Genomic DNA, 26,896 nt, shown 5'->3' with positions numbered 1-26,896 from the left:
AAAAGGGGGGAAAAATGAGAAAAGAATATGAAATATTATGTCTAAAATCAAGCGTTGTAAAAAATGTAGAGGGAAGACACAGCTGTGAACATACATTATGTCCTGGTGGGCCTTGAGGACCAGCGACTCCAGGTGGACCCGTCATACCCTGAAACCAGCGATCATTTGACCTTATGGCAATAACTTGAGACAAATATAAATCCATTTTTATTGTTATTTTTTTAACTGACCGCTGCTCCGGGTTCCCCACTTTGTCCAGGAGGCCCCTGCAGAAACAGAAATCTTCTATGAGGAGGTGGAAACAAGTGTTGTGGTAAAGATTCCTGCAACAGTCACGGTCATACCACTGGTCCCACTTTGCCTTCTCCCGGAGACCCCCTCTCCCCGGGCGGACCCAGGTCTCCTCTCGCCCCTGGTGGACCCTGAGGGAACAGCAACACAGGTGTCATCACGCTGATCCTCAAGGAGTCATCCAGAGGAAGTCAGCCAGTGATGCAGAGGTGTTCCTAGCCTGGCCTTCAAATCAAGGGGGGTTCTTATCTGTGCCTGAGGTATAGAACCGAGTGTGGCTAACGCTGCCAGTGGCCCCGACACACAGGTGGCGTTACCTTTGGCCCTGGGGGTCCTTGAACTCCCTGTGGTCCTGGTTCACCCTGTAACAGAACATATGATGTCAGTCACTTGCTGCCATTTAAAGATCTAAACCAGATTCTTTCCTGTGACTGTGACAGACTCCGCCAGGCCTGAGGGCAGCACCTGGCAGCAGTAAAACCTGGGAGCCAAGTCTCATATTGTCAAAGGTGTTTCAGTCATGTGACCAAAGCAACACCTGACCCGAGTTAGTTGAGAGAAGGTGGAGCTCAGCACCTAAAGCACCCGACGGAGGCTCAACTCATGAGTAAAGTGACAAAAGCATGTCTTACAGATTGGCCGTCCTTCCCCTTTCCTGGTGGTCCAGGGGGCCCAATTACACCTGGCTCTCCGGGTGGTCCTGTGGGTCCAGCCTGTCCTGGTTTACCTGGATCACCCTAAAATATACATAAAAGCAAGAAAATGGAAGGATTGTTTTATATCCCAGGGTGACAGGAGACATGTCTGCAGGAGATGCTGACTCTATATTGTCCATTGTGGCAAATTTCAGGCATTTTAACAGATTTTCCAGTGAGTAAATGAAGGTTTGAGCTAGTGAATGTGTGGAATCCCTGATTCTTTAGTTTTAATCATGTGACCAACCTTGTCTCCTCTCTGTCCAGCTGGACCCGGAGGCCCGATGATTCCAGGTAAGCCCTAGAAGGAAGAAAATGTGACTCCAGCTTCTTTTATGAGACACTTGCTGTGTATGTTGCCAAGACCTACAGCATCTCCGGCTGCTCCGCGTGGACCCGGGGAACCAGCAGCGCCAGGTGGACCCTAGGAGAAGCGCATTAATCATTACAAGATAGATATAGCCTGCACGTCCACTGTCTAATGAGAACTTACGGGGTCTCCAACACGCCCCGGGTCTCCTGTAGGTCCACTGTCTCCCTTTGGTCCCTGGATCACAAATCAAATGATGCCTTTGAGTCTAAACCACTTTTAGGAAATTAACGGGGAGGTAAAGTGTCACTCACTACTGGTCCAGGGAGTCCTTTAAAGCCTTGTTCACCAGGCAAACCTCTTTGACCCTGCAGGAAAGGGGTGGGGGGTAAAATGAGTCAGTGGGATTAAGGTTTCAATCACTTGGTGACCATCAAATGTGATATTCTTTTTCATGCCAACATAAAATGATGTTATTGTCACTGTGTGTGGGAAAAAAGGTTGTGACTACTAAACAAAAATGACAGCATTGTGTATTTATTACGAGCTTCTTCGGTGGTTTTGCTAACCTGGAGATTCGACTACGCAGATACGATCTCTGGAACACTACTGCAACCTGGTGGTCATGTTTGTGTACTACTATCAACGTGTAATTTTTTTTGTGACGTGAACGCACCATCTCGCCTGGTTTTCCTTGTTCCCCCTTCTCTCCTTTCTCGCCAGGCTTCCCCTACGGCCAAGATTAAATAACTTTATTTAAAGAGCAACCCTGCATATAAAAAATATATAAACATATATATCCAAAATAAAAGGAAGAAACCCACAGGCATGCCAGGCTCAGGGATGACATTTGCCACCTGTTAAAAAAGAAGAAAAACAGTCTTATTATTTCACAACTTCTATGCCAGGTGCTGCATTTCCTGCCAAAGAACTCTAAGTACGGTTTTGCTTACATCTCCTGGAATGCCCGGTGGGCCCCTCTGTCCCACATCACCCTGGAACAAACACACATCAGATTCACAGCATTTGCATACTAATGAGCCCATTCAATCCAATTCCAGCGTGGCCTCAAATCAGACTACAGCGAATGAGGAAGGATAACCATTTTATTTACCTTGTCGCCCTTCTCGCCCTTTGGCCCGACAGGACCTCCCGCACCTCTTTCTCCCTATGAGGTGGCAAAATTACCACTTACATGATATTTTTAATAAGTAATTTTACTTTGTATGACAGATTTTTATAATTTGAAATGGAAATTAAATCTCAGTCCGAGTCAACCTTCAAGATTATTACACGGATGACATATTTACTCTAAACACAGAAGAATTGTCTCAAATATGGGTTCAAAAGTAGATTTCACACCTACCGGGACACCCTGGCCCCCTCTCACTCCATCAACACCTGCTTGTCCAGGAGGTCCAGCTACTCCCTGAGGAAAATTAACACAATTAAAGTCTGCATGTGTCCTTATCCTAAAAATGATATAAATACTATTGGAAAATAATATTATAGCATTGAACTCACTCTCTCCCCTGGGGGTCCTCTGGGACCCGGAGGTCCTTCATCCCCCTGCGAGGAAGTAACAGAGACATTGTCAGGTCACATTTGCATGCGGACCATAAAATAACGCAAGTGTGAAGTCACCGCACCTTTATTCCTGCCTTGCCAGGGAAACCGTCGGCTCCACGTTCTCCCCTGGGCCCCTTCACAGACACAAGAGTTGGTTAAATACATAGATTTACCAGCCATTAGAGGCGCAGTTAGCAACAATAATTTCCACATATTAATCTCATTGATGAACCTTCATTGTTCTCGCTTCCTCATTGTTTATTTTGTGTTTGTATTTTCAAATATAGGCCAAAGGACACGTTTATACTTGGAGCGAAAGAGTTTATAAATTTCATATTAGTTCCCTCTCACAGTTGTCTATGCTAACACATTAGCATTAGAAGCAGTTATGTGGTATATACAGACTAGCTAGCAAACAGCACAATGATCTAGTTCGACATCATGCACAGTCACTGTAGCTTCCTCAATGTTGTTGACAATAAATGTTAAATAAAAATATATATAATATATAATATATAAAATAAAATGAAATATTCAGGTTATCGTGTCAGCAAAACACAATAAACTGAAAAGGCTTTAGACTACAACAAAACTATAAAAGAAATTCCAACTGACCATCGCCCCATCATTCCCAGGAAGACCGTCCAACCCATCTTTACCTGGAAGACCCTAAAAATCAGCAGGCAAAAGTCAACTTAAATCATTGACTGAGCGTAATGATTGATCGTCTCATGAATTAGATCGAGTGATCTTACAGGCTTTCCAGCTTCTCCAGGTTTGCCTGCAAATCCAATTTCACCGGGTAGACCCTGAAAACAATGATTAAAAAAGAAAATGGAGGATGGAATGAAATGTTCTGGATGATTATTATGTCTGGATTGTACTTACTGGAGGTCCAGGGTGACCTTGGTTTCCAGGTGGCCCAGGTGGACCCTGAGGACCCTGCAATTAAGATAATAATTATAACAACTTCAGTAGCAAATGCTCAAACTGCTGAAGCTCTAAATCATCAGCAGAGAAGAATTATTTCCTTTCAGAACTCTGCTTTGAATCCAGATGAATCTTAAGATCTGATCTGCCATCAACTACAGCTCCATTGTTTAACGACAGACAATAACACTCTGTCACCACTAGTGGGCAGCGTCATCACTGTATTTAGAGCTCATTTGTCCTTAAATTCACTTGAATTAAAAGACTATAAGTGGTGCCATTTAGAAAATTAATTGAAATAAGCTCTTGATTTCAATCTAGACTTTTTATTCTCTCTAATATAAACACAGTCAGTGCACCTTTGAGGGCAATCAGTTTGTGCCTGGTGGGTTGCAGAAATGCTTCTGACACAAACATGAATAAAATACTAAATTACGTCTTCTAAATTCTCCTAAAGAGTTCACTGGAGGTGGAAGGAAAAGGCGAGTGAGTTGGGCACGAACATATATGGAACAAAGATACATTTATATTTGGCTGTCCATAAAATTAATAATGTTCTTACAGCCGTTCCAGGGAGGCCGTCCACTCCAGGCAACCCGTTTTCACCCTTTTTCCCCTGTGAGACATTTAAATCAGAATTAGAATTAGAACTATATGTGGCATGCCTAATGTAAGCAGGCATATTTTTATTTTACACAAATCTGATCTTTCATCCGCAGCACAAACTACATTAACGAAGCCGCGCCGTGTCATTATGCATCTGACCGCTAGGGGGCACTAATGTACTACACCGTAATAAGAACCAATAGAATCATTGGGGTTTGTTTTTTATTTGTCTGTTTTTTCTGAGATTTTCAGTGGAGAATCCACATTGCTATATCCACATATTTTAGATTTGTTTTTCTTTCCGCCCAGCCTCTCAGAGAGCTCACGCTCCCTGGCTGCCATCAGCTCTTGCATCGCTAGAGGTGAAGAGGCCAGCTGCAGCCATAATGACGCACACAGCCAACAAGAGTTCTGCGGAGAGTGGCTCAATCTAAAGCAACTCAACCATAAAGTCCACTCCATCAGCTCCGGGGTAGTGGGGGCCACCCTGTTATCCCAGCTCTCAGCCTGCCCGCTCCACCTCTCTTCATCTCTCCACCCGAGCGTCTTCAGCTGAGGCGTAACGACCCCAAATAGGGTGAAATCGTGGCAACTTGTGTTCATGGCGAGCAGCTGTAAATTGTTTTAGTGAGAAGCTAATGAAAAACTAGATTGTGGCAATATTGGAGGGGCCTGTGTCATTATTCTATTAATCTCACTGGTAGAGGAAGAAGAAGTTTCTGCTGATTTGTCTTCCTACTAGCTAAAAAGTCCCCATTAGGTGGGTGTTAGCAGCACGCTGTGTGTTTAGACAAGACGGAAGAAACTATGGGACTATGGAACTATTTTCTTAATTTGTGATTATGTGATCAGCATCAATGTGACATTTTTGTGCATGTCTGCACATTATGTGGTCGCTGCTCCGCCTCTGAAGGGTCACCTGTGCAGCTGATTTACCGTTGCTACCTGCTGGCGTGTCATGTGACTAATGTATGAAAAAAATTGCAGATTCTTGCCTTGTGTCCAAACTCTCCGGGTTTACCTGGAAAGCCCTGTAACCCCTGAGGACCCTGAGATTAAAAAGAAGAAAGAATTACTTATCATTAACACAAACAAATGTTGGTTTTACTATCTCTGTGAGAACCTCTTTTGACATAATTCCTTCCCAGCTCTTACCCTGATGCTAACTACCACAGCTAAATGCCCAACTGTAACTGTAACCGTTACCCCGACCTTAACCTATGTTTAACCTTAACCTTAAAGCTAAGCTAAAATGCCCTCAACTCCCCAAAAGTGTCACTATGGGGTATTTACAAGAACACACACACAAATCATAGCAAACCAGACTCCTTACAGGAGGACCCGGGGGGCCAATGGCTCCTGGAGGACCAGGAGGTCCAGGAAGACCCTGAAATACACGAGTAAGATGATTAAAATGTTGTAATAAACACAAAACACACCGAGGAGCCGTATTCAGCCCACACCGGTCATGAAGGATACAGTTAATGTATAGAATTGAAGAGTTCCCCACCTTCTCACCACGTAACCCTTCTCTCTGAACCTAAAAAAACAATAAGAATAAATAAGGTGGTCAGATTCTTTGTCTAAATGAAACAGGAGGGAGTTTCTTCCAAAACTGCTCATTTCAGCCTCCTTTATAACAATAAAATTGCAAAAATAATAGTTTGATGACGCACGCTGTTACACAGTTGTGTGCACGGTTGTGTGCACGGTAATCACTCTGAAATAATTCCAAGTTCATTAGAGGACATGCAGAGAAAAACCACCCCACCCACTCACTGGGGTAACCAATTAACCCAGTATAAGACTTGTTTGCACTGGGAAGGAGGCCAGGGGGACCCACGCAGTCCTGGAGAATGGGTAAAGGCCCTGGATTTATGCCCTCTACTGTAAATATCACTTTAAATATTGGCTCTATTTCAGTACTTACCACATCTCCAGGTAATCCAGGAAGGCCCCTTTCTCCCTGTGACAGAGTGCACACAAAGATGAAGAACCCTTCATTAGAATCAAGGGAATTCCAGGACCAGGCACCTCCGGCTATACGCTAATGATACAGCAGCGACCACACTGATGACACACGCTGCACACTGTGCAGATTCAGGGCCTCGGAGGAAAGCGAATGGTGCAGAGCCGTGCACGCCCCCACCGTGTGTGTGTGTGTGTGTGTGTGTGTGTGCATGGAGGACTCGTCAGAGGGAATAATTAAACACAGACAAATGAACTCTGTAGTTTAGCTTTCCAGACAAACGAGCGAGGCGGCTCGGCCGCTGCGGAGGAGGCTGAGGAATGTCTGCTGGGTGCAGGCTGGAACTGATGACACCTTTCTGGGGTGATTTATATCAGCACGGCCTAAAACATTAAACCTGCCAAGCGACATTGGCTCTTACCTTCTCGCCTTTGATTCCAGTGGGCCCAGGTACACCAGCCAGTCCCCTTAAACCCTGATCAGTTTGAGGGCAAAAAGGAGAATTATTAGCAAAATGATTCGCGGATCAATTATTAATAACTTTGGTTTTGGACTTACATCTTTTCCAGGGAGACCAGGTTTGCCAGGTGATCCATCCAAGCCCGACTCGCCCTTAATGGAAAGGTTTAATAACGCCTGTTTAGTAACTGTGTGCCAACTGTTGCCATTGATAAACCTTTTAAAAGGTGGAATTCATCATCTGGACAACCAATATCTGGCATTAAAGGGAAATGATGGAGGTTACATCACTCGGAGGGCTTAATATGGTTTATATTTTGGCTTATGGACACAAAGCGAGCAATTTATTTTTAAAATATTGTTTACATCGGGACTAAATGAATCCATTTATCCTAATTCCATCAATGAGATTGGCTTTATTAATGATGCCAACTTGTATATATTTGACATCACTATTCTTCACTGCCTTTAGTGAGAGGTATTGGTGTAAAATATGCAACAGTTTGGGCCAAAACATCCCCCCAACAAGCTCACATCTTCACTCACGTGTGCCTCTTTAATCATCAGACTTGCACCCCAGGAGGTTTCCTCTGAACCACCTTTTCCCTTAATCATTTTCCACTGGTGAAAGTGTTTTCCCAGCTTTCACCCAGAGGAAATTGCTGACTGGCCGGGTGCACGACCGGCTGAATCAGGATGTCTGAACGGAGCTTTAGTGCAACGAGAACCTGCTCCACATCTTCTCACCACGTGTGGAAGTCATCAGTGGCGGTGATACTAAAGGTTCCTTCTCAGCCTTTCATTTAAATCCATGCCGAACCCCGATAGCCTGACACCTGATAGCCTTGTTTTCCAAATCCCTGAAACCTGACTTCATTCAGGAAGCTGATGTGAGAATGCTCTTTAATAACAACCTGGCTTCTCCATTGGAGCGAAGGATGGATGTGAAGGTTCTCATGTCGGAATTTGTCTGAATGAACAAACACCCCTCTGAATCCCAGACAGGAAGTGTGGAGAGCAAACCGGGGAGGGCACATCTGTTTGGGCGATTACGCCCCCAGGTTGTCTGTTCTTCTGAGAAGAATGAATGAATTCTCGAAGAAAATTGAAAGAAATCAAGCCAGCTTTGTCGGTGCTAATGGCCCTTGCAGAAACTGACATGGGAAAACACGGAACGTTAATGAGCGGCTCTTTGATTACTGAAGTACAACTGGAGTAAACATGAAGCACCTGCTGACACCCTCACCTCCAGCGCAGATGTGTTTTCCAACCAGGAATCTGGTGCAACATAACATTTGGGCGGAAAACACACGGTGAGACCAGATGCTCACTTCCTTTCCATACAGTTTGAGGCATTCTAACCAAAATATATTTAACATGTGGTTTTAACATGTGATAACTCAATTTTTAAAGCAAATAGGTGATTAATGTCTTGAATAATGTGTTATTTAGCTGCTATTTGCAAAGCCTCCACAAGGGGGCGATTGCTTGTGCAGCAAAAGGAATTGTGGGTTGTTGTAGTCCGGATCGCTATTAGTCAGCATGCTAGCTGTCAAGGATGTGTACAACTGCTGTCAAACAGACAAAAACAACCCAATTCAATACAAAAGATGCCACGAAGGATGACTTACTCTGGCTCCAGAAGTTCCCTTGTCACCTTTTATCCCAGCGTCACCCTAAAGCAACACATTACAACACAATTGAAGTTCTGAATACTGTCCTGTCAGCTCTGAGATGAAGTGTTCACATTTGCTCACCGGGACGCCTCGCGGTCCGGGCATGCCAGGAATTCCCGCCTCCCCTTGAATTCCCTGTGAGATATAAATTGAAGCAAATTATGTTAATGGCCACTCGACTCCTGACTCAGCGGTGCCAGCAGGCCAGCCGGTGGAGCGCTGAGTCGGCACCAAATCAATGTGAGATGAAGAGAAAGGGACGCCCTTAAAAAAGAAACAACAGTTGTCGGTGACGAGACCCCCCCCCCCCCACACACACACACACACCAGCACCAACGACCACCGCCGGAGACCTTGCGTTGTTTCGACCTCTGACCTTTGCGTTGTTCTCATTTCCATCATTCCCTCTAGTTCTACAGGGATGGGCTGGTCACAGTCTGCCGGTCCGTCCTCAGCCAGCGCCTGTCTGTTCTCCCTCATCAGCTGCCGATTCATCCCCGAGAAAGTCGAACCAGCGCCCCCGACCCCCCCGTTCCCCAAACGCCGCCGCCCTCCTTTTCACAGGAAATCGATGAACGTCTGAGAGGTAATTGCCCAGAAAACTGCACGTATGCCCACTTAACAGACCAAAAGCAGCACTTGGGTCTGAGCCAGACTCATAACAAACCCTTTGCTTCTCGCAGTTGCACCGAATTAAAAATAGGAACGAGCCCATTTACTCGCCTTTAATCCAGCGATGCCTGGCGGTCCCGGAGCACCGGCCACTCCTGTTTCACCCTGTAAAGAACAGACGCACATAAATATCTGCGAAGGCTTCTCAAACCCAAATAACCTGACAGTCTGGCTCTTACTATATCTCCTTTATCTCCTGGTAACCCATCGATACCCGGGATACCCCCGACGCCCTATTAAAGGGAGATAAGGCACAGTTAAAACCAGTGAGTGCACCCGCCGCACTATTCCATGAATTCCTCCGCTCGTCCCGGTTCACAGTGGGCACACCTTCTCTCCTTTTTGTCCAGGAGGACCTGGCAACCCTACGCTGCCCGATTCACCCTGCGAACAGAAGGTAAGCGTTTACACCGGGCGTCCTGTTACATGTACGCATGCACGGAGGCCGGCCACGGTGGCGTGCTGTCACGGCGTCAACCTGAACAGGGATTAGTGCACGATGAGGTGAGGGACACCATGAAGTGAACAAAAAGGGTTCCAGGGTTATTTGACATTCAGGGTTACACACAAACACAGACTCCAGGAGATAAGAGGCTTCACAAGTCATGTAAAACCCTTTAGCATCATACACGCTTGGTTGCATCCAAGGCTGTGCGCAGGAATTCCTTGGGATTGTGAAATCTGGACTCAGGAAGAAGTAATGGTTCTAAAATGACATGGTAGCGCAGGGTCTGGCCCGCCACAAGACTTCCCTCAGCTTCATAACCCACTTAACACACAACCCTGCTCTTTAATTAGTTTAAGAGTTTATATCATTAAGCAAACGTCATTTCTCTGAAAGCAATGACATCAGGATCAGGAGACGTCCGCCCCAACCTCACTGCACCCTAAAAGGACGGAGCAACGCAGCTACACGGGGATTTGCCTGTTCTTGTCAGCTAAAGACGCAATTAAGGCGGACTCAATGTGACACAATGGCCGCCGGAGCCCCTCCCGACCACGGCTCCGTCTTGGGTTACGTCACGTTCGTGCATCAGATTTAGGGGAAATTTTACCAAAAGAAAATGGGGGTCGTCTCTCCGAGAAACGGCAGACAGGTGCTCATGCAAGGGAGACAGAAAAGCAACAGGGACGCTCCGCATTCAAGAGTTTTGATGGAACGCGGCCCCGTCAGACCGCTGAGGTCTCCGGCAGCAGGAAGTGTAAAATGAAATTAAATCCGCCATTAAAAACGAGTCATGCTGGCGACAAGTGTGCTGCTCTTTGAAAACAGAGTCAGATTCTGGGAAGTTCTACTGCTTTACCGACAGAAGATGACACAAGAAAGTCTCGTCTTCCAGACCTCTTACGGTCTTTTAAAGTGTTTCATCAACAGGGTCTGAATGTGGCGTTCAGGGACACGTAAATTACACTGCGAACGTCACATCTGGGACAGGCAGGCAGCGCTCAGGCTGTGATTTGAACTAGGTGGGTGTCTGCGTGGGCCTAGCCTCTGTGCTGCACGTCCTCTGTGGTAACCTGTCCTGTAATTCTGACAATCATAGCTACTATTATTAGCATTTTCCTACAGACACTCCCTGACAGGAAAGAGCTTTAAAAAAAGGGAAAAGAATGAAATGACATTTGTTGGGAAGAGAAAAAGCCTTGCAGGCGTTGCAGGGTTAGCATGCAGCATCGGAGAGAGGTCAGGTCCACCTACCTTCTCACCTCTGTCACCTCTGACAGAGTTGAAGCTGCCCTGCAAATAATCAATCAATAAAGATCAATTATTATCGAGGCAAAAGGAAAAGCAGAGATGGGAGGCATGCACTTTGGACTGCATATTAGCGCTCTTAAAACTGCTTTGATATTTTGCTTTGATCTCTAAATTAATGATTCCGTACAGATTCTCCCTTTTCTCCTCTGATTCCAGGTGGTCCTACAGCACCCTTAGATCCAGTGTCACCCTGAAAACGTACATTTAAACAATAAAGATGCAGCCACTCTGGAATATAACAAAAAAAAAGCTTTTTGTCACACACGAATGTCACTCATGAGCAGTGATAAATGACCTTTTCACCCTTAGGACCTGCTACACCCGGTGCTCCGGTATCTCCCTGAAATAAAAATACAGATGCCTTTTTTGTTTCCACTGAAGATTCCCACCAAGCTGAAGGATTAACAGACAGGGATAACGTGTGACGACGCTGCGACTTCACCTTGACACCTGCGGAGCAGGAGCAGTTCGCCTGGGGGCCTCTCTTCTGCTCCCCCACGGTTGGTGTTGGGGTTGGTATCTGCACCGGGGGGGCTTCTGTCACCACTTTCTTAGGACACTGAATACAGACATCGTAGGAAACCAGTGGTGAAATGAAAGTACTGCACCAGCTATGCTAGCTGGTGCTAGCTTAATAAACGGATCACCGCACGGATGCAGCAGTAAAAATGAGAGCCAGAGGGAGCAAATAAGGTATCTTATAAGTATCAAATAAGTATCTTCATACCAACACTGTAGACTGAGCATTTGCTTGAAGTTACAGATATTTTTCCATTTTTCTAAAAAGACTAAGAGTGGGGGATGGACTCACAGGTCCGTTGGGGAGGTCGCAGCAGGTCTCCAGCTCCGCATGCTTGGAGTCGCAGTAGATCATCATCCTCTGGAGGTCGAACTGTAAGAGAAGGGGCAAATGTCCTGAGGAAATACCACACTTTTGGTTTAACATTGATAACCTGGTATCTCCGCAGAGGGCTCACATCGATGGGCACGCTGTCGTACAGCCTCTTCCCGATCACCGTCTTCCCCTGGATGTCGATGTCCTCGCGCTCTTCGATCGGCAGGGTCTGGATGTGTTTGCAGTCCAGGAACAGCGACACCGACTTGGCCTCCACGCTGAGGCCAATCTTGTGCCAGTTGCGGTCAAACAGGTTGTCCACTTCCGGGTTCTTGAACACGGCTCTGACAGCGTCTTTTGTCAGCCCGACAGCATTGTACTCCACCGCTTTGTTCTCACCGTCCAGCCGGATCGACACCTGAGGGGGAAACGACACCATGGCGTCAGTGAGCTCAGCCAGAGTCAGATTCCCCCTGTGACCAGCTACACTCGCACACACACATAAAAGTCACGTTAGCTCCTGTTCACAATCGGCTGACCCACCTGTGGGATTCCATATTTGTCAAAAACCTGCCAGAGGTACCAGTCTTCACGCCTCGAGGTTTTCCTGAACTTAAAGGTGGTGACGAAGGCGTATTCGTCAGGAAGACCTTGAGGAAAAACGTCTCTGCGGGAAAAGAAAAAACATGGTTTCTGTCAATGATCTGACTCACAACAAAGTCCACTTTACATTTATCTGCTTTAAACAGATTACACATAAAATTTGTATGGAATAATAAAAACAAATTGTATCAATTTTGCATCATTTAAATCCAAATATTTGATTTCCCCCTGTAAGCTAATGTAATGATGAATTTTAGCTGTGCTACTTAGCCTCAACTAGCAAGAGCAAAAGTAACATCCACACTGTGTTATATTTAATATTTTAAGAATGCAAATATTCAATTAAAACCACGTGACTGTTGATATTATTGAAAAACTTGAAGTATTTTTATAATGTATATAAATGTGTTATAATGTGTGGAATCATAAAAATGACAATTTCCAAGAACTCAAAATGAAGTTTAGTGACTTCCAACGTCATATATAACACAACTTTGCTGAAACTATTACATCTATTATACATAATTTTACCCATTAATGACATTTTGGAATATATATTAACAATTTTAGCAGATCTGGACTAGCTCTTGTTTGACGCACAACTATTAATATCAGAGAAAGTCTATTAGAGCTAGTCATGGGGACAAGTCATATTACAGGGTATAAATATCTGCTTAGGGATAAGGGCTCATACTAGAAAGCTTCTTAAAGCGGGTCCATCGTGCTCAACATATCAAACAAGCACTTACTCGGTTTGCTGTACGATGGGCACTGTGCCGAGGCGAACGTAAGAACTTTGCCCATCATCCTCTCTGGTCCCCAGAATCTCTTTCACGCTGAAGTACGCCATTAGGTCGAACCCTGCGGCAACACAATAAAAAAAAAACCTGGACCTGAGACAATATCTCAGCCAGACAGGCGATCACAGCGCTGCAGCGTGACAGACACACAGCCCTGAGGTTGACCTCCGCTTTTATGGGGTTTCTTGGGGTAAACTGAGGCTTTAATTGGGTCACTTCCACCACAAACTCGGTGTTGTGAGGAGGCCTGAGATCCCCGTCTGACTGAATAGGAGGGAAATTTAAGCAGCTCCACATGTACTTGTGTGCGCCCGAGCATGTGTTTGACTGCATCGTGCTGCCGCTTTGATGCGGTCGGACCACAGACCGTATTTGATGGTCTGGAGTTTGGACACTCCCTTGTACGACAAGCAGCTGCCGTAGCAACCAGCGGTGCCAGAATGACAAGAGCTCAAACATGACTAAGGCTGCCGGGCTACGCGGCACATCGCTGCCGCTCTTCTGTCAGCGCTCTGTGCCAACACCGCAAGGGAAGCCTCGGAAAAAATCATCAGTAACGCAACAAAATGTATAAAAGGTGAGGTTTCCGCCGCGAGAATTGAGGTGGTGGTGGAAGCAGCCTGGAAACAGGCGGTCGGGCGCAGGCCGCTCCTGTGAAACAAGGGTAAAATAACAGGAAAAACTGGATTTCTCCAGGAAACGCCTCCTTATTTCAGCGTCTCCGATGCTCCGTTAGCGCTGGCGGATGACTGCCCACCCACCATACTGTTGGAGGCTTCTCACGCACATCTGTTGCTTCTGAAAAACAATTACCAACGTGCACGTGTAGCTGCTGGCGTTGACGCCGTCGATATGTTTCACCTCTGCTGTCGCGCCTGTCGGCTGGTCCATGTGAGGCCGTTCCATCAGAAATGATGACCTGATCTATAATTCATTCGGTACTTCTGCATCTTCCGGCTGGATTTGCTGCCAGCGGGTCTGATCTTCCTCCCGAGGCCCGCGGATATTTTTGTGTGCACGTCGGGCGACCGCGTTGATATACTGCTGGATACTCGTTTGTTTTAGAGCGCCACAAAAATGCAGTGAATTTACTGTTTGTCACCTCCCGGCAGTCAAATCACACCATCCAAAAGTGCCAAACACGCAGCAGCCGCGGCTGCCAGACTCAAAATCCAAACTATTTCAGTCACAGAGTGAAATATTCCTTCGCATTTGTCTGTTTGTCTAGAACAGTTTAAAAAAAGAAGATAAGATGCAACCACAGATGATCTTTGATGACATCAACACAACAGGACACACCCCCTCGGATCATCTTTCTTTATATATTTAAGGGGGAAAAGGCACATTAGAATGTAAGTGGCCTCTTCTGAGGACACGTTTGTCGGCGGTCCTGTGAAATGGCGGCTGCAGCTGTGAGCCCTGCTGGCCTGCGTCCCTTCCGCCGTGCGTGTTTGCTCACCACGCCGTTTCCCTGGCTGCTCGCGGTACATCGGCGCGCAGGGCTGTAATTTGGACTGGCAGAGGATAGCGTATAATCAACCCCAGAGGTTATTTTGGACGGCTGAGAATGACCGATGGGGGGTGATGTGCGGGAAAAGCCGGATTCTCGGAGCGGCTGGGAAATGTTTGAGCGTGTCAGACAGCAGATAGATAGAGGTAGATAGAGACAGCTCAGCTCAGCCCCCCCGAGGGGTCGGACGAGGGGGCCCCTGATGAATACGAGTCTGAACCAAACCACAGGCCGCTCGGCAATCGAATCACAATCAGCTGCAAAAGGTCCACGAGCCACTCGAGTTGTCTTCATGAGCACAATGAAAGCTGCTGGTGATACAGATGCAGTAACCATGGCAACAGGTTGGCTGCTCTTCCAGAAACCCTTTTCAGGTTGAGAAGTTCAGCCCTCAAACCTCCAGCAAAGTAGTGGGAACCTACATCATCCAGGCTCTTCGGCGCCGCGAGAGCCTCAGCAAGCTTCGCTGTTTGATCGAGTAGAGGTATAAAACATGAGGAGTGGAACACCGTGACCGACCGCAGAGCTCAGGTAATTAAGTGGGCGTGGCCTCGGAACAAACTGGAAACAGCATATAAGCAATAAAAACAGTGGCCAACGTTTTGGGGCCAACCCAAACCTGCAGGTAGCAACAACAATCACGTCCTGGCTAAAATATATCATTTCCTTTAGATCCGATAAAAACACACTTTGGCACCAGAGTTGAGCAGAAACCCGCATTAACTGCCCCCGTGTTTTAACACCGGCTGCAGTTCTGAACGTTGGGAGATTTAAGAGTCAAACATTGTTAAAAACAACTTTTGGGTCTCTTCTTTCCCTCCAGTTCCACACAGAGGGAGTCACATCAGTCAGGACTGGGCATCTGTTTTGTCTCTTAGCGTGATGTATGTGGGTGGAAGGTACAGACAGGAACTCAGCGCTCCCAAAAGACAGCCCTGTAACAACATCCTACCTTCTGGATAAATGCTACGCTGAGTTCCCTACCAGAGGCTGGGATCCACACAAGAACTGGAATGTGGCGGGAATAACAATGACCTGGTTTTTGGAAAACTTTGTTTCCAGGAACTCCGGAAGATGTTCTTCCGTTGCCCCCCAACACGATCCTGCTGCAGACCCCTCACGGCCGCACGGCTCCCAGCGGCGGGTTTCTAATGACCGATTATCGTTGATCAAGAGCTGCTGAAAAATCCTGAGCAGTTCTTCAAACTGGCCCAGCTCAGTTTAGAAATGCACGTGAGCGGGAGCGTTTCTGATGAGATTGTGCTTGATTTGCCCCCGTTTAGAGCCTCTGAAGCCTGTTATCGGGACAGGTCATGTCAAAGATCATGCAGGACTTAATGGAAAGATAAACCTTTCGATTTCTTTTATGACTGTACAAGAGGCTTCCAAAACAAGTACTTAATCTCCTCTGAGAGATCGACATTGGTATAAACAACAAGCTATCAGAAAGCTTCCAAGTATATTGAATTTTTGACAGCACAATATAAACAGATTTGGAAAGCAGCCCTCTCCAAGTCATGAATAAAAGCAATTTCTGTGCCGGATAAACAGCAGACTGTGGATACGGAACAAGCCTGCGTCGCTCTTTTCCGTTTTCATGCGAAAGGGCAAATGTTGGAACTTTGGAAAAACTTGGCTTGAAAATCCAGCGCACCGGGGGCTAGCAGCTCCGGACAGGCAGGACTTTACGCACCTGGCACCTCCTCCAGACCGTGACTGCTGCTGTCGGGCTTGAAGCGGCCAGGTCGGACCTTCATGTTTGGACACAGGACATCTAAAGAGAGAGGACAACATGTCAGTCGGGATAAAAAACCTCATATATCTCCGTTTCCAGACTGAAACCATCTGTGGAGGCCAATGATGCAGGTGTTTAACTTAAATCCAGCCTTCCTTCTGGTATTTGATGTGAACTGGAGTGACGACTGTCCGTCTCCTCCGCTCTGCTGCCGTCTGACTGCTGGGACGTAGACGTGTGTGTGTGGACGACACATCTCAGTTTTATATTTCAACACACACGTCTGTGTTCGAGGGCGATGACAGTGAGAAGGCAACCGTCTCGGGTTGAGCTTTCATTGGCAGGAGGGATGTTTTCTATTTGTGTCAACATGGAGCTTTACTACCCGAGAAAATAGGAATTCTCTTTAGCCAAAGGTAAACATTTGCTGAGAGCCGATAGGATCCTTCTTGCCTTAAATAACTAAAAGCATCTTCTTCTCCCACCCTCTTTGGGCTGCAACATTACCGCCGTGACCCGATGACCCCAGGAGCAGCTGCCTGTTGCCACCACCCCAAGAGGGTCCAGGCGGCCCTTGGTGAAGGACCAGACGATTAAGGCAAACATCAGCAGAGGGTCACATCAAGGGTTATTGTCCCCCAGCCTGTAGCTGGATGGTGGAAGGGGGCTCCGGGTAACCTTGCCCTTGACCATAAAGCTCAAAAACAGAAAAGCACCAGTGAACCCACGGTTCACCAGAGGAGTCGTGTTCTTTGAGGACGAAGTGGAAGAACTTGAGTTTGAACTTTGCTCAGTGCGTTTCAGTTGCAAACAAGACCGGCATGCAGAGACTGGCAGCCGTGACGGCTTCACGGTGTCAGGTAAAAATAAGCTGCAGAGTATCACATAGCATCACACTGCTCGACACAGCGTGGACACATGCACGGCAGGTTGTCCGATTTTTTAAGTCTTGAGAGTAGAGTTTAATTTAAATTCCTGCAGAAAAGTAAAGGTTTATTAGCAGCGGTGAAGGTTGGAGCTGTAGCTGGAGTGCTTGTGTCGCTGGTGAGCAGTGACAGCCCAGGAAAGGGCCTTTCATCAGTTTGTAATCAATCTGTTCAGAGGAATGCTCTCATTAAAACTTGGCCCCAAATATGATCTGCATTCCAATGTGTCACGACACTCTGATTTTCTTAATGTTCTATCAAAGCCTGCAATTTTCCGAAATTACACTGATTAAAAAAGCTGTCATGTCAGAGTAGCTTTTAACCTTTATGCTGTTCATTAGGCTGACAGCTCTGTCGACGAGCTTTATTTTTCTGCTTCCCGCTGCCCAGAGGATGCCTAATAAACATCCATCCAGGAGGAGCTGTCTTCTCTGTTCCGCTTCCTCTGTTGTTTTAACATCTTTCCCCCTTTTTACTACTTCAATATAGACAGGAGGACTGTAGACTGATTTGAAATGGCGGTACAGAAACTTAGCATGCAGGAGAGCTGAGCTACTCCCTGCATTCGTGGCCCTGAAGCTATAATTTAAGGACCTGACTGTGATTTAAAATGGAAGCAGAGTGAAACCTCCCTTTGAAAACAAACATCTCAGGCAGTTTATCAGCAGAGAAATGAGCGCTACACGCCTAAAAACCATCATTTCCATTCCTGGCTATTAGCGTTAACATGTCTACACGGAGCTCGTGGAACGGTGAAGTCGTGATGTGGAGATTAAATAGGTGAAAATGTCAGACACGAGTGCCAGGACAGCTGCTCTGGACCCGCGTGAACATCACAGCTATAATTTTCTAGGTGAAAATAGCTCACATTACTCAGTGGGCCAGTTCTTCTGACCACTGGGAGGCTTCACTTAGAGGCTCCCGCTCGCTGATTTGGGGGATTACCAAAAGAAAACACTTCTGTGTAAGTGTAATCTTTAGGTTGTTGTACTGGGGACTGAGTCTATTTGCGTATAAACCACACGTGTGATCATTTATAGCCGACATTATTTGCTGACAGGTTTAAATCTATGGAGTCAAGGAGCAGTGTCAAAGGTCAGGGGCTTTGAGCTGACTCTATGTTGTTGCCTTGCAAGACGATCCGCCCTTGAAGCAGAACTAAACATCGAATAATATTTGCCAAATATGACTTTGTCGAAGCTCATCTGGGTGTCTTGCTACTTCCGTTTGTCCGTTTGTGTTTTAAGTGATTGTGGTTTGGTCCGAGGCGTCCTTTTCTTCCCCGTCTGGCTAATTTTAGGCAGGAAATTTTAGCACAAGAGCGCAAAGCACCCATCTTCTCTCTGAAAACAATCATGCTGCCACAGCTCAACCCTCAACCCTCAACCCAGCAGCATGATGTGATTGTCCCTTTTTAAGCTGATATTAAATCATTAACTTTGCCAAAGTATGCTCCATTCCACTGCTCAGGACCCCAGTAGAAATTAGCTTAGCTTAAATCAGGCTATCGAGTGCAGCCCCACCTCAAAGGTCACAAAGGTTACTGGACCACAGATATGTGCTGGTTAGAAAGTTATCATTTACAAGTTAATTAAAATGAGAGAGCAGCAGCAGCGAAGTGTGCAAGCTCAGTGGCTGGGAAGGGTTATCGTGGTCAGGGTGTTACTCTCCCAAAGTGCACGTTTGAGCATGTGCCGCTTCAAACTGAAGGTGTGCAGAGCAAGAGGCGCGTCGGCGGACTCACTCTCACACAGCCTCTTCCTCAGTCTCCCCCTGATCTTGTCAATGGCATTAAAGTCGGTCACGTGGAAGACGTGCGCGCTCTTTGGCTCGGCAGCGATCTCCTCCAGCTCCACCTTCAGCGCCTCGCCGATGCCGACAGCGAACATCCTGATGCCGGCCTTGGCGGCTGCTTTGGAGGGCTCCAGGACGTAATCCTGACTCCGCCCATCGGTCAGAAGGATAGCCACCCTCTGAATGCCTCTGGCCGTGGGCCTCGCGCCGTTCCGCTCTGTGAAGATGTTGCTGGTGGTGTAGCTGATAGCATCCCCCGTCATTGTATTCCCTCCCAGGTAGCGTATGTTGCGAGCGGCGCGCTTCACCTCCTCCAGCGTCCTGTACCGGGCCAGGTTGAACTCGGTGGTGGGTCTGTCACTGTAGCGAACAACAGCCACTCTCGTCTTGTCCGACGCCACGTCGAAAGAGTCGACCAGGTTGGCCACCCATTGCCTGATCTTCTCAAAGTTATCTTTCCCAACACTGGATGAGGTGTCCAGGATAAAGGCCAGGTCATATTGGACGTTCTTGCATCCTGCCAGGATGCACAGGAAGAAATAGTCACATGCAGGTAATTTACAACCGTATTCCAGTCACAACAAGTCGTACCTGCCCTCTGGGCTTCTACTCTCTCTCTGGAAAGAGTCAAGACCAGGATGACCACGACCAGGCTGAGCCGAAATCCCAGGCGATATTCCATCTGCGCCTATGTTTGGGTGCGTATTGGTTTAGCTTATTACCACCATCAAGCTCTCCTGACCTGCGGAGAAGTTCATGGACGCGTCACTGACACACTTCAGGAGACAATGGAATCATCTTACCCCAGATTCACCGCTCGGCCCCAGGACGGCTCAGAACTAACAGTAAAAGGCTGGTGCCACCACAAATGAGAGATGATCTAATATTTAGCCACCACAACACAGAATTATAATTTGGAGCTGGATGTGAAGCCTTGAGGAGGACCTGTGAGGAAAACTCTCATACAAAGACAAAAGTAGTCCTGTTCTCATTGTGCTGCCGTGGTTCTGAGGCCTGTCATTAAGACTCACGTGTGAGCGGCACTAGACATAACAAAGACTCATCCCCAGCGGGGGAGTCTCACCATGGGGGGTCTAGGGGAGATGCTGAATGAAGTCCACTGGCCAGTTCTTTAGCCATAGTCCTCTCTACTTTTGCTTGGCTGGGCTATGGTTTCATGGGCTGATTTCATTTACAAGTTGTTGGTGTTCAGGTAAATGTTGATACATTTTCTGTGGTGTTTGATCACTGAGAAGAATCATTGAGAGGAAACGTGGAAAATGAGCTGCACACCTGAGGAATCTCAACCACAGCCATTCCATTGGACTCCAACTCTGATTTCTTTAAAGGCTAAACAACTCCTGGTTACATTTGATGCATCTCCAAGCAAATGACACCATGGTGGCTTCATTTTTTACTCACTTTAAAGCATTTTTCCCCCTCAAATGCATCTCCATTTATAAGTGAAATAACTTTTAAAGAGCTGGAGTCTGCTCTTAGAGGTGAGACAGAAACAGCAACCTGGTGACCTGGCCTGCAACACACACACACACACACACACACACACACACACACACACACACACACTGAATTATATGGACTGGGTGGAAAATAAAGTCCTGTGTTTGTGTCCAGATTCAGCCTCTCCTTATCAGATTTGCTGACTTTAATGAGGCAAGCTAGCTGCGTCACGCTAACCAGCCTAATTACCGGTATTGACCATTTGAAATCACAGGAAATGAAGGATATAAGGAAAGTGTCAAAAGAAAAGAACAAGCTTTCAATTCAAGTGCTGGTACATGATAAAAGCCAGCAGTTCCTCTCGTGTAAAGGTCTGGACCTCACAACAGATCCCTTTATAATCCAGGGTCCCTATCAGGCCAATTTCCTCTTCCTGCCCGGTGGTGGACCAGGGACTGCGTGGATGTACAGAACAGAAGCACCGTGTTTCTCAGGCTCCAAATGTGTAAACCGGAGAGACTTCTACATTAAACTCAGGAGTAAAGTAAAAACATGGAACAGACCGTCTGAATGGAAGAGAAGCAGTCTCAAATAAAAGAATCCTAGTGAAAGGAAGACAGCAGGTTGGTTTACTCACCTGTCCCGTCTCGCCCAGGCAGCCTCGGGGGGGCGCGAGTCACTCCGGCACTTGATCAGCACCCGAGCGCCATCGTTATCCCCAAATAATCCGCCTGCAGGTGCCGCCAATCAAGACCAGATCGTCATTCTGTGATCCAGTTTGACAATCCCGTGCAGAGTCCTGAGGAGAGTGAGGTGGCCTGCAGACAGTCGGACCGAGTAGGAGGGACCCGCAAAGGGTGAAAGTGTAAGGTTTCGCTTGGGGATGGAGCCGCTTCTGCTGTTCTCCGCTGGGCTGTGCTCACATAAAAAAGACTGAGAGGCACGGCCAATTATAGACCCAACTTTCCGGATATTTTTGTCCCTTTTTTCCCTCCTCTTCTTTACAGCTGCACCCTCGTGGAGCTCTGCCCTGAAAAGCCGCCTCAGCTTCAGCCTTTGCTGCTGCGATAGCCACAGTGGTCCCACCCTGGGACTGGTAACGGGCCGGGGCCGCCTCATCCAGCCGCACACTTCTGGGGAAAGGCTGTATTTAAGTTTGGGGACTGATTACAGAACACTCCTGTGTGCAGATCTGTGTCGAATATCTGCTCTTGAAGTGAAGCTGTGTGATCTTTGACGGCTCGTTGGGCCTTTTTTTCAGGTTTTAAAGATGGAACATTGTTTATTTATATTGTTTTCTCTCACTATGATTCTTTATTTTCCAGGAATAAAGTGTAGAATGCTTGAATGTCCAATGCTTGAATGTTGCTATGGTCACTTAAAACATTTGTTAAAGTTTGTTAATGTGCAGTTTTCAACTCCTGTCTTAATCTCTACATTCAACATCAGCAAACCTCTGGACAGGAAATACTCACTTTGGAGGAAAAGTAGCTTTTGTGTTTAGTTTTTGCTTTCACCATTAGATGCCACCAGATCTTGCTCACGTGATCTGCAGGAGGGAATATTTTTGAACAGTTTAATATTTGTGTTTTAGAAAACAGGCCAAGAAATATGGAATAGATATTTAAATCACGTTACATTTATAATATAATGATATATAACTGGTCGAGTTATCACCTGATTCTCAACGTGTCATTTGTCCACCGGCAGGTCTGCATGTCTGAAGATGACGTGCATGTGAGGGGTGGTCAGGATTCACATGAGAATGCTGATTTTATCTTTATCAGGCTGAAGACCAGGGTGGGGGGGCTGTATCGATGCACATCAGCCTTTCCTCTCTGCCAGACATCCGGCCAGGAAACATCCATCTCGTCGTCTCCCTGCTGGCAGCCCCTCACTTAACCTCGCTTAGGCTCCCACAACTATCAGCTCCTGCTTCATTGGGAAGCTCACCTGCATTTGTCGAGGAGCCGCCGAGCAGCACCTTTCTCTAAAACGTACCGTCGATATTGGAACGTCACAAACAAACCCGTTAGCCTACAATCTGGGCCTATTTGCAGCGCCTTTGTAGCCAAGGGACTCCAGGGCAGTCTGGGCTATGTTTAGGCTCAGTGTGAAGTGGAAGAGAAGCAGGCTGACGGTCCGGGGCAGATGCACGTCATGAGTAATGGTGTCAGTCTGGGGAAGCGTCTGTCGCCCAGTGTGAAATGGCTAAAGAGGTAACCGTGAGTCTGCAGGCGTCACGTCGGGTCGGAGGATGCCATCTGTCACCTGATCAGCACCCAGCTTTCCTTCTTCTCCTACATAATAATAAATAGTCTGCATTTTTTCAGGCCACAACTTGAGGTAGAATTTTAATGACACGAGCAGCCACATCATCAATCTGAGCGCGGTGGGAACGCCGCCTCACCGTTTTATGGCACAAACCAGCCAGAGTTCCCCTTACATGTCTAATTAAAGGGAGCAGCTGCTTAGCATCCTCGGACTGTTTGGGACAACTTTCTGGATATTGGTGTTTGTTTGGGAAAGGAATGTTGCAGGAAACCAAAGAGGCTTGGAGTTTCGCTTCGTGAAAAATCTATGAGCAAAACATCAGATCTTAATCTGGCTGCTATCAGTATTCTTATCGTTAGCGTTGTAGCTCTGTCGTTGTGTTTGGAGAGACCATATTGTGCACATTTAAGTCTAGTTTATTATAGAACATTCACATTCTCAGTCTGCTGATTCCCAGCGGAAGCACAGAAATATGAAAAACAGGCGGGACTCGTTCCCGGATGAATGGTTCACATTGTTTATTAAATGTTAATGACTCAGAAAATGTTAAATCCCTCCACGGTTCCTCCTCACTTCAGTCGCTTCTTCAGGACAATCGTGCTGGAACATTTCCCGATCGGGGACACGGGTTTTGGAAAAGGAACAATCTGTCGCTGGAAGCGACCTGACGGCTGCTCATTTATTGATTCGTTTTCTACTTTGGAAGCAGCGGGGGGGGGAAGTAATGTGCATTAGCAAACTTTGGGCTGCTGTGAGTTCGTGCTGGGTCCCCTCAGAGACCCCCCACAACCACACGCCGGATGCTGCGCTTTAATAAAAGGGTGGAAGAGAATATTGCTCTTTGTTGAGAAGAATGAGAAGCCTCTAAATAACCCCCCCCCCCCCCCCCCCCCCCTTTATTTACAGCAGGAAAAGATCTAAAGGAATCGGGTTCAAGGGGGACAGGGGAGGAGTGATTTGTGTCTTTTTTTCTGCCTAATCTCCAGTTGGAAGCACTTGACACCATCCAGGACTTGTTCCCTCCTTCCACTTTCTGCTGCCTGCCGGTTCTGACTGTAATCCTCTTGATGGCTCTTCCTGATGCTTCTCTTCTCCAGGGAGGCAGCGGGAGGCTGACTGATGCCTTTTCCAGGAGGACGCTGGCCTCTCGCGGTCCTCTCCCCTCTGCACTGGACACCCTGAGCCAGAATGCCTTTTTCCACAGATGATCCTGCTGTTGATTTATCTGAAACTTGCTGATCCTCTTCCAGGCATTGTGTTCTCCTCAGCCTCAGCCGCCTCCTCCTTGTGTCCTGCAGGAGGCTGCTGGGATTCTGAGCTGCCTCCTCTGTCCCATAAGAAGCATGAGCTCTAATCTGAGGAGTTGGGGGTCCAGGTTTGGTGTACAGAGGAGCCAGGGTACCACGGCACACCACCTCCTCCAACTGGCTGTCTCCTTTGAGCTCCATGGGGGTGCAGCTTGTGAGCTGAGGCCTGGAGGATCTGCTTGTTGCTCTGTGTGGTTCAGTGGGACACACCGCTGCTCTTGTAAGTCTCAGTCCCACGGGGGAAGTCACCTTCCTGGTGTCATTTGGAGGTTTGGCTTCTTGCTTTAGTTTTTGCCTCTGAGCCTCCCGCACATCCTCCGGTAGGTCCAGTGGTGCGAGGGTATGAGGGCGTCTGGCTTGTTGATCGGGAAAGGTGCTTCCTAATGGACGCCTGAGTGACCTGAGAGTCAGTGGGGGGGCTCTAAAGCCACCCACCACTTCCTTTTCATAAGCCAGTGACACATGGTGGCCAGGTGTCTTTGAGGAGTGGCTGTTTTTAGCTGCCAGCCTGAGGTTCTCACCATTCAGATGCAACCTGGTATTTTTAACTTGCATGGCCGACATTTCTCCTGGCTGGGGAGCCCCCTGGACAAAGATTGACAACAGCGATCAAGGCAATGGGAGGAGGGATCTACGGTTTCACTAGAGGAACTCCAAAGTTAAAAAGGGTTGTTTTGGTCACCGGAATTAAACGGTCAAGGTTGAGACAAGGACATTTTGGTAGATGCAGACAGATGAAATGGTTGCAGCTCAACCGGAGTGAGTTATTTTGATAGTGACGCTTTGCAACCATTCATAAATGGGTTGTTACTTCAGTGGTTTGTTTACAGAAATGTCTGTCAATTAATTACTGTATTTAAAACAAAGCTATGCCATTAGCAAGAACAATAATATCTAGTTATTCCTTGTAAGCACTGATGGCTGCATTATAGAATCCATAGTCTTCTCAAAAGAGGACATCAAAAACAAACATGTCATTGTAATATTTCCTAGTTTAGTTTAAAAGCAGCTGCAAGAACCGCAGCCCTCCCTTCACTTCACCCAGAGACACTTTTAAAATAGCAGCTGTGTTCCTTCAGAAGGTTCAGCATACTCACCGGTTTGGGAAACATCTCAGATTTTTGCCGATTTGCTTGTCAAAGTGCAGCAGAAAGTCTGCCGTCATCGCCGTCTTGTTTGTTAGCGCTGTGCCATCAGGCCACGGGAGGTGACTCTGCAGTTCCTACAGGCTCTAAACACCATAATGTGATTATCTGCAGATTAGGGTCACGGTGGGAGCCCCCGGTGATCTCTGTGGACGCGTGTGGAAGAGCTTACATGTTGACAAGTGTTTATTTTCCTCATCTGCAGCGTGACTGTTAACTCAGGGAGGAGGCCAATTTCAATACTAATCAACAAAAAAGCCTGGGTATTTACAGGGCATCGGCCACTAGATGGGGCCAGAGACTTCTTTGAATTCTCCCGGTGAAAGCTGCCTCACTTTTACTCGCTTAATCAAAACTACCCGCTGTTTTTGTGGAAGAAATAGAAATAGAATACAAAATTTTAAAGTTTCTTGATTTTATTTGAGTTTGGCAGCTTTGGCAGGAATCAAATTTGTGGGGTTTTGGTGGGTTAAACGTGGGCTAGCAGAGGAATTTTACACATAATCAAATCTATTGTTATTTGTCTGTCTGGGCTGGGGGTCAAACTACCTGAACCTCGCCCCCACTCAGTATCAGACCAAATAAAGTCAGTAATGACTAAAGTTGAACTTTAATCAAGTTTACTTTCAAGCCCCAAACTTCTTTCCAGGATAAATATCTTTAAATAGACTGGACAAGACAAAGATGTTGCCTTCAGGGACGTCCGCAGATCTTAATCACAGTGGGACGGCAGTTTGTTTGAAATTTTGGCTCCGTTGCTTCCACATCAGCATCATTTGTTGTATTTGGAGACAGACTGTCGCAGGGTTTCGCTGAGATGGATGAGGCAAGTGGGCAGTTGTGCTTCCTACAGTAGAGATCAATTTTTCATCAGGCAGACGGACTCAATCATCCTGTTCGCCGTTGTGTCCTTTTCCTCGCCGCACAAACAGAAACGGCAGCGTGACGGCGCCTTATTGCAAAGCTTCATCATATCAGAGGCTCGGTGGAGGATGATCTCAGTGCACGACAACTTGGCTGCACTTACATGATCATTTGAGATGCAAAATTACAGGCTTGGCGCCAAGAGATGGCCTTAACGCCTCTTTTCCACTGTTCTTATTGTGTCACCCTCTGCGTTGCCTGATGTTCGCAGCTGACAGTATAATTACTGCAGTGTGGGAAGGGATAAAAAGATATGTTGCCTGCTCAGTCTCCCACCTACTGAACATCCAGCTGCACTGCAAGGGCTACATAGATAGCACTGGATGGACTGGGCACCACACACACACACACACACACACACACACACCACACACACACACACACACACACACACACACACACACACACACACACACGAATACTGTTTTACCAAAAATCCCATTGGGGATTAATATCCAGTGAAAAACAGGGTGGTAAATGGGAATGAACTGGGAATTAAGGGCAATTAAAAAGGCATTTTTGTTCAAATAGTCATGATCTTTCACTTCCCAGTGAGTTTTCCCAGTTTATGTTACCGAAAGTTAAAGGGAGCAAACATTAGCTTGAGTTCTCATCTTCCGGAGCAAAGCTCCCAAGGTGTTTATTGCAT

General features: G+C 46.9%; 2 protein-coding genes across 4 annotated transcripts in view; both read right to left on the bottom strand.

Annotated features, from left to right (window-relative positions):
- col22a1 (collagen, type XXII, alpha 1) overlaps positions 1–21,754 on the bottom strand; it is a 29,983-nt gene extending 8,229 nt beyond the window's left edge. Inside the window, exons 1-43 of one of the 3 annotated variants that reach the window (XM_057020788.1) lie at positions 21,235–21,754; positions 19,728–19,878; positions 19,087–19,653; positions 16,375–16,455; positions 13,121–13,232; positions 12,312–12,435; positions 11,911–12,186; positions 11,745–11,825; positions 11,376–11,492; positions 11,229–11,273; positions 11,061–11,123; positions 10,877–10,915; positions 9,508–9,561; positions 9,357–9,410; positions 9,229–9,282; positions 8,587–8,640; positions 8,461–8,505; positions 6,929–6,982; positions 6,792–6,845; positions 6,332–6,367; positions 5,912–5,941; positions 5,735–5,788; positions 5,397–5,450; positions 4,358–4,411; positions 3,754–3,807; positions 3,621–3,674; positions 3,481–3,534; positions 2,946–2,999; positions 2,821–2,865; positions 2,663–2,725; positions 2,411–2,464; positions 2,250–2,291; positions 2,121–2,153; positions 1,973–2,026; positions 1,611–1,664; positions 1,480–1,533; positions 1,357–1,410; positions 1,234–1,287; positions 924–1,028; positions 609–653; positions 345–422; positions 231–266; positions 95–148 (exon numbers count right to left, since the gene is read on the bottom strand). In XM_057020788.1, coding sequence (XP_056876768.1) covers positions 95–148; positions 231–266; positions 345–422; positions 609–653; positions 924–1,028; positions 1,234–1,287; positions 1,357–1,410; positions 1,480–1,533; positions 1,611–1,664; positions 1,973–2,026; positions 2,121–2,153; positions 2,250–2,291; positions 2,411–2,464; positions 2,663–2,725; positions 2,821–2,865; positions 2,946–2,999; positions 3,481–3,534; positions 3,621–3,674; positions 3,754–3,807; positions 4,358–4,411; positions 5,397–5,450; positions 5,735–5,788; positions 5,912–5,941; positions 6,332–6,367; positions 6,792–6,845; positions 6,929–6,982; positions 8,461–8,505; positions 8,587–8,640; positions 9,229–9,282; positions 9,357–9,410; positions 9,508–9,561; positions 10,877–10,915; positions 11,061–11,123; positions 11,229–11,273; positions 11,376–11,492; positions 11,745–11,825; positions 11,911–12,186; positions 12,312–12,435; positions 13,121–13,232; positions 16,375–16,455; positions 19,087–19,653; positions 19,728–19,818 — 3,234 coding nt within the window. In that variant the 5' untranslated portion in view covers positions 19,819–19,878; positions 21,235–21,754. The remainder of the gene's footprint in view (positions 1–94; positions 149–230; positions 267–344; positions 423–608; positions 654–923; positions 1,029–1,233; positions 1,288–1,356; positions 1,411–1,479; positions 1,534–1,610; positions 1,665–1,972; positions 2,027–2,120; positions 2,154–2,249; positions 2,292–2,410; positions 2,465–2,662; positions 2,726–2,820; positions 2,866–2,945; positions 3,000–3,480; positions 3,535–3,620; positions 3,675–3,753; positions 3,808–4,357; positions 4,412–5,396; positions 5,451–5,734; positions 5,789–5,911; positions 5,942–6,331; positions 6,368–6,791; positions 6,846–6,928; positions 6,983–8,460; positions 8,506–8,586; positions 8,641–9,228; positions 9,283–9,356; positions 9,411–9,507; positions 9,562–10,876; positions 10,916–11,060; positions 11,124–11,228; positions 11,274–11,375; positions 11,493–11,744; positions 11,826–11,910; positions 12,187–12,311; positions 12,436–13,120; positions 13,233–16,374; positions 16,456–19,086; positions 19,654–19,727; positions 19,879–21,234) is intronic. The other 2 variants (XM_057020789.1, XM_057020790.1) reach the window with 2 other exon arrangements.
- A 1,610-nt stretch (positions 21,755–23,364) lies between these two features.
- On the bottom strand, positions 23,365–26,850 carry LOC130518747 (uncharacterized). The gene is made up of 2 exons (XM_057021608.1): positions 25,276–26,850; positions 23,365–24,763 (listed from the first exon to the last, which is right to left on the bottom strand). Exons 1-2 carry the CDS (start codon positions 25,288–25,290, stop codon positions 23,804–23,806), a joined length of 975 nt encoding a protein of 324 aa, XP_056877588.1. The 5' UTR covers positions 25,291–26,850; the 3' UTR covers positions 23,365–23,803.
- Between the last annotated feature and the right edge of the window lie 46 nt (positions 26,851–26,896).

Source organism: Takifugu flavidus, chromosome 21 (assembly GCF_003711565.1).
Source record: "Takifugu flavidus isolate HTHZ2018 chromosome 21, ASM371156v2, whole genome shotgun sequence".
NCBI lineage: Eukaryota > Metazoa > Chordata > Actinopteri > Tetraodontiformes > Tetraodontidae > Takifugu > Takifugu flavidus.
This window is presented reverse-complemented; position numbering and strand designations above follow the sequence as displayed.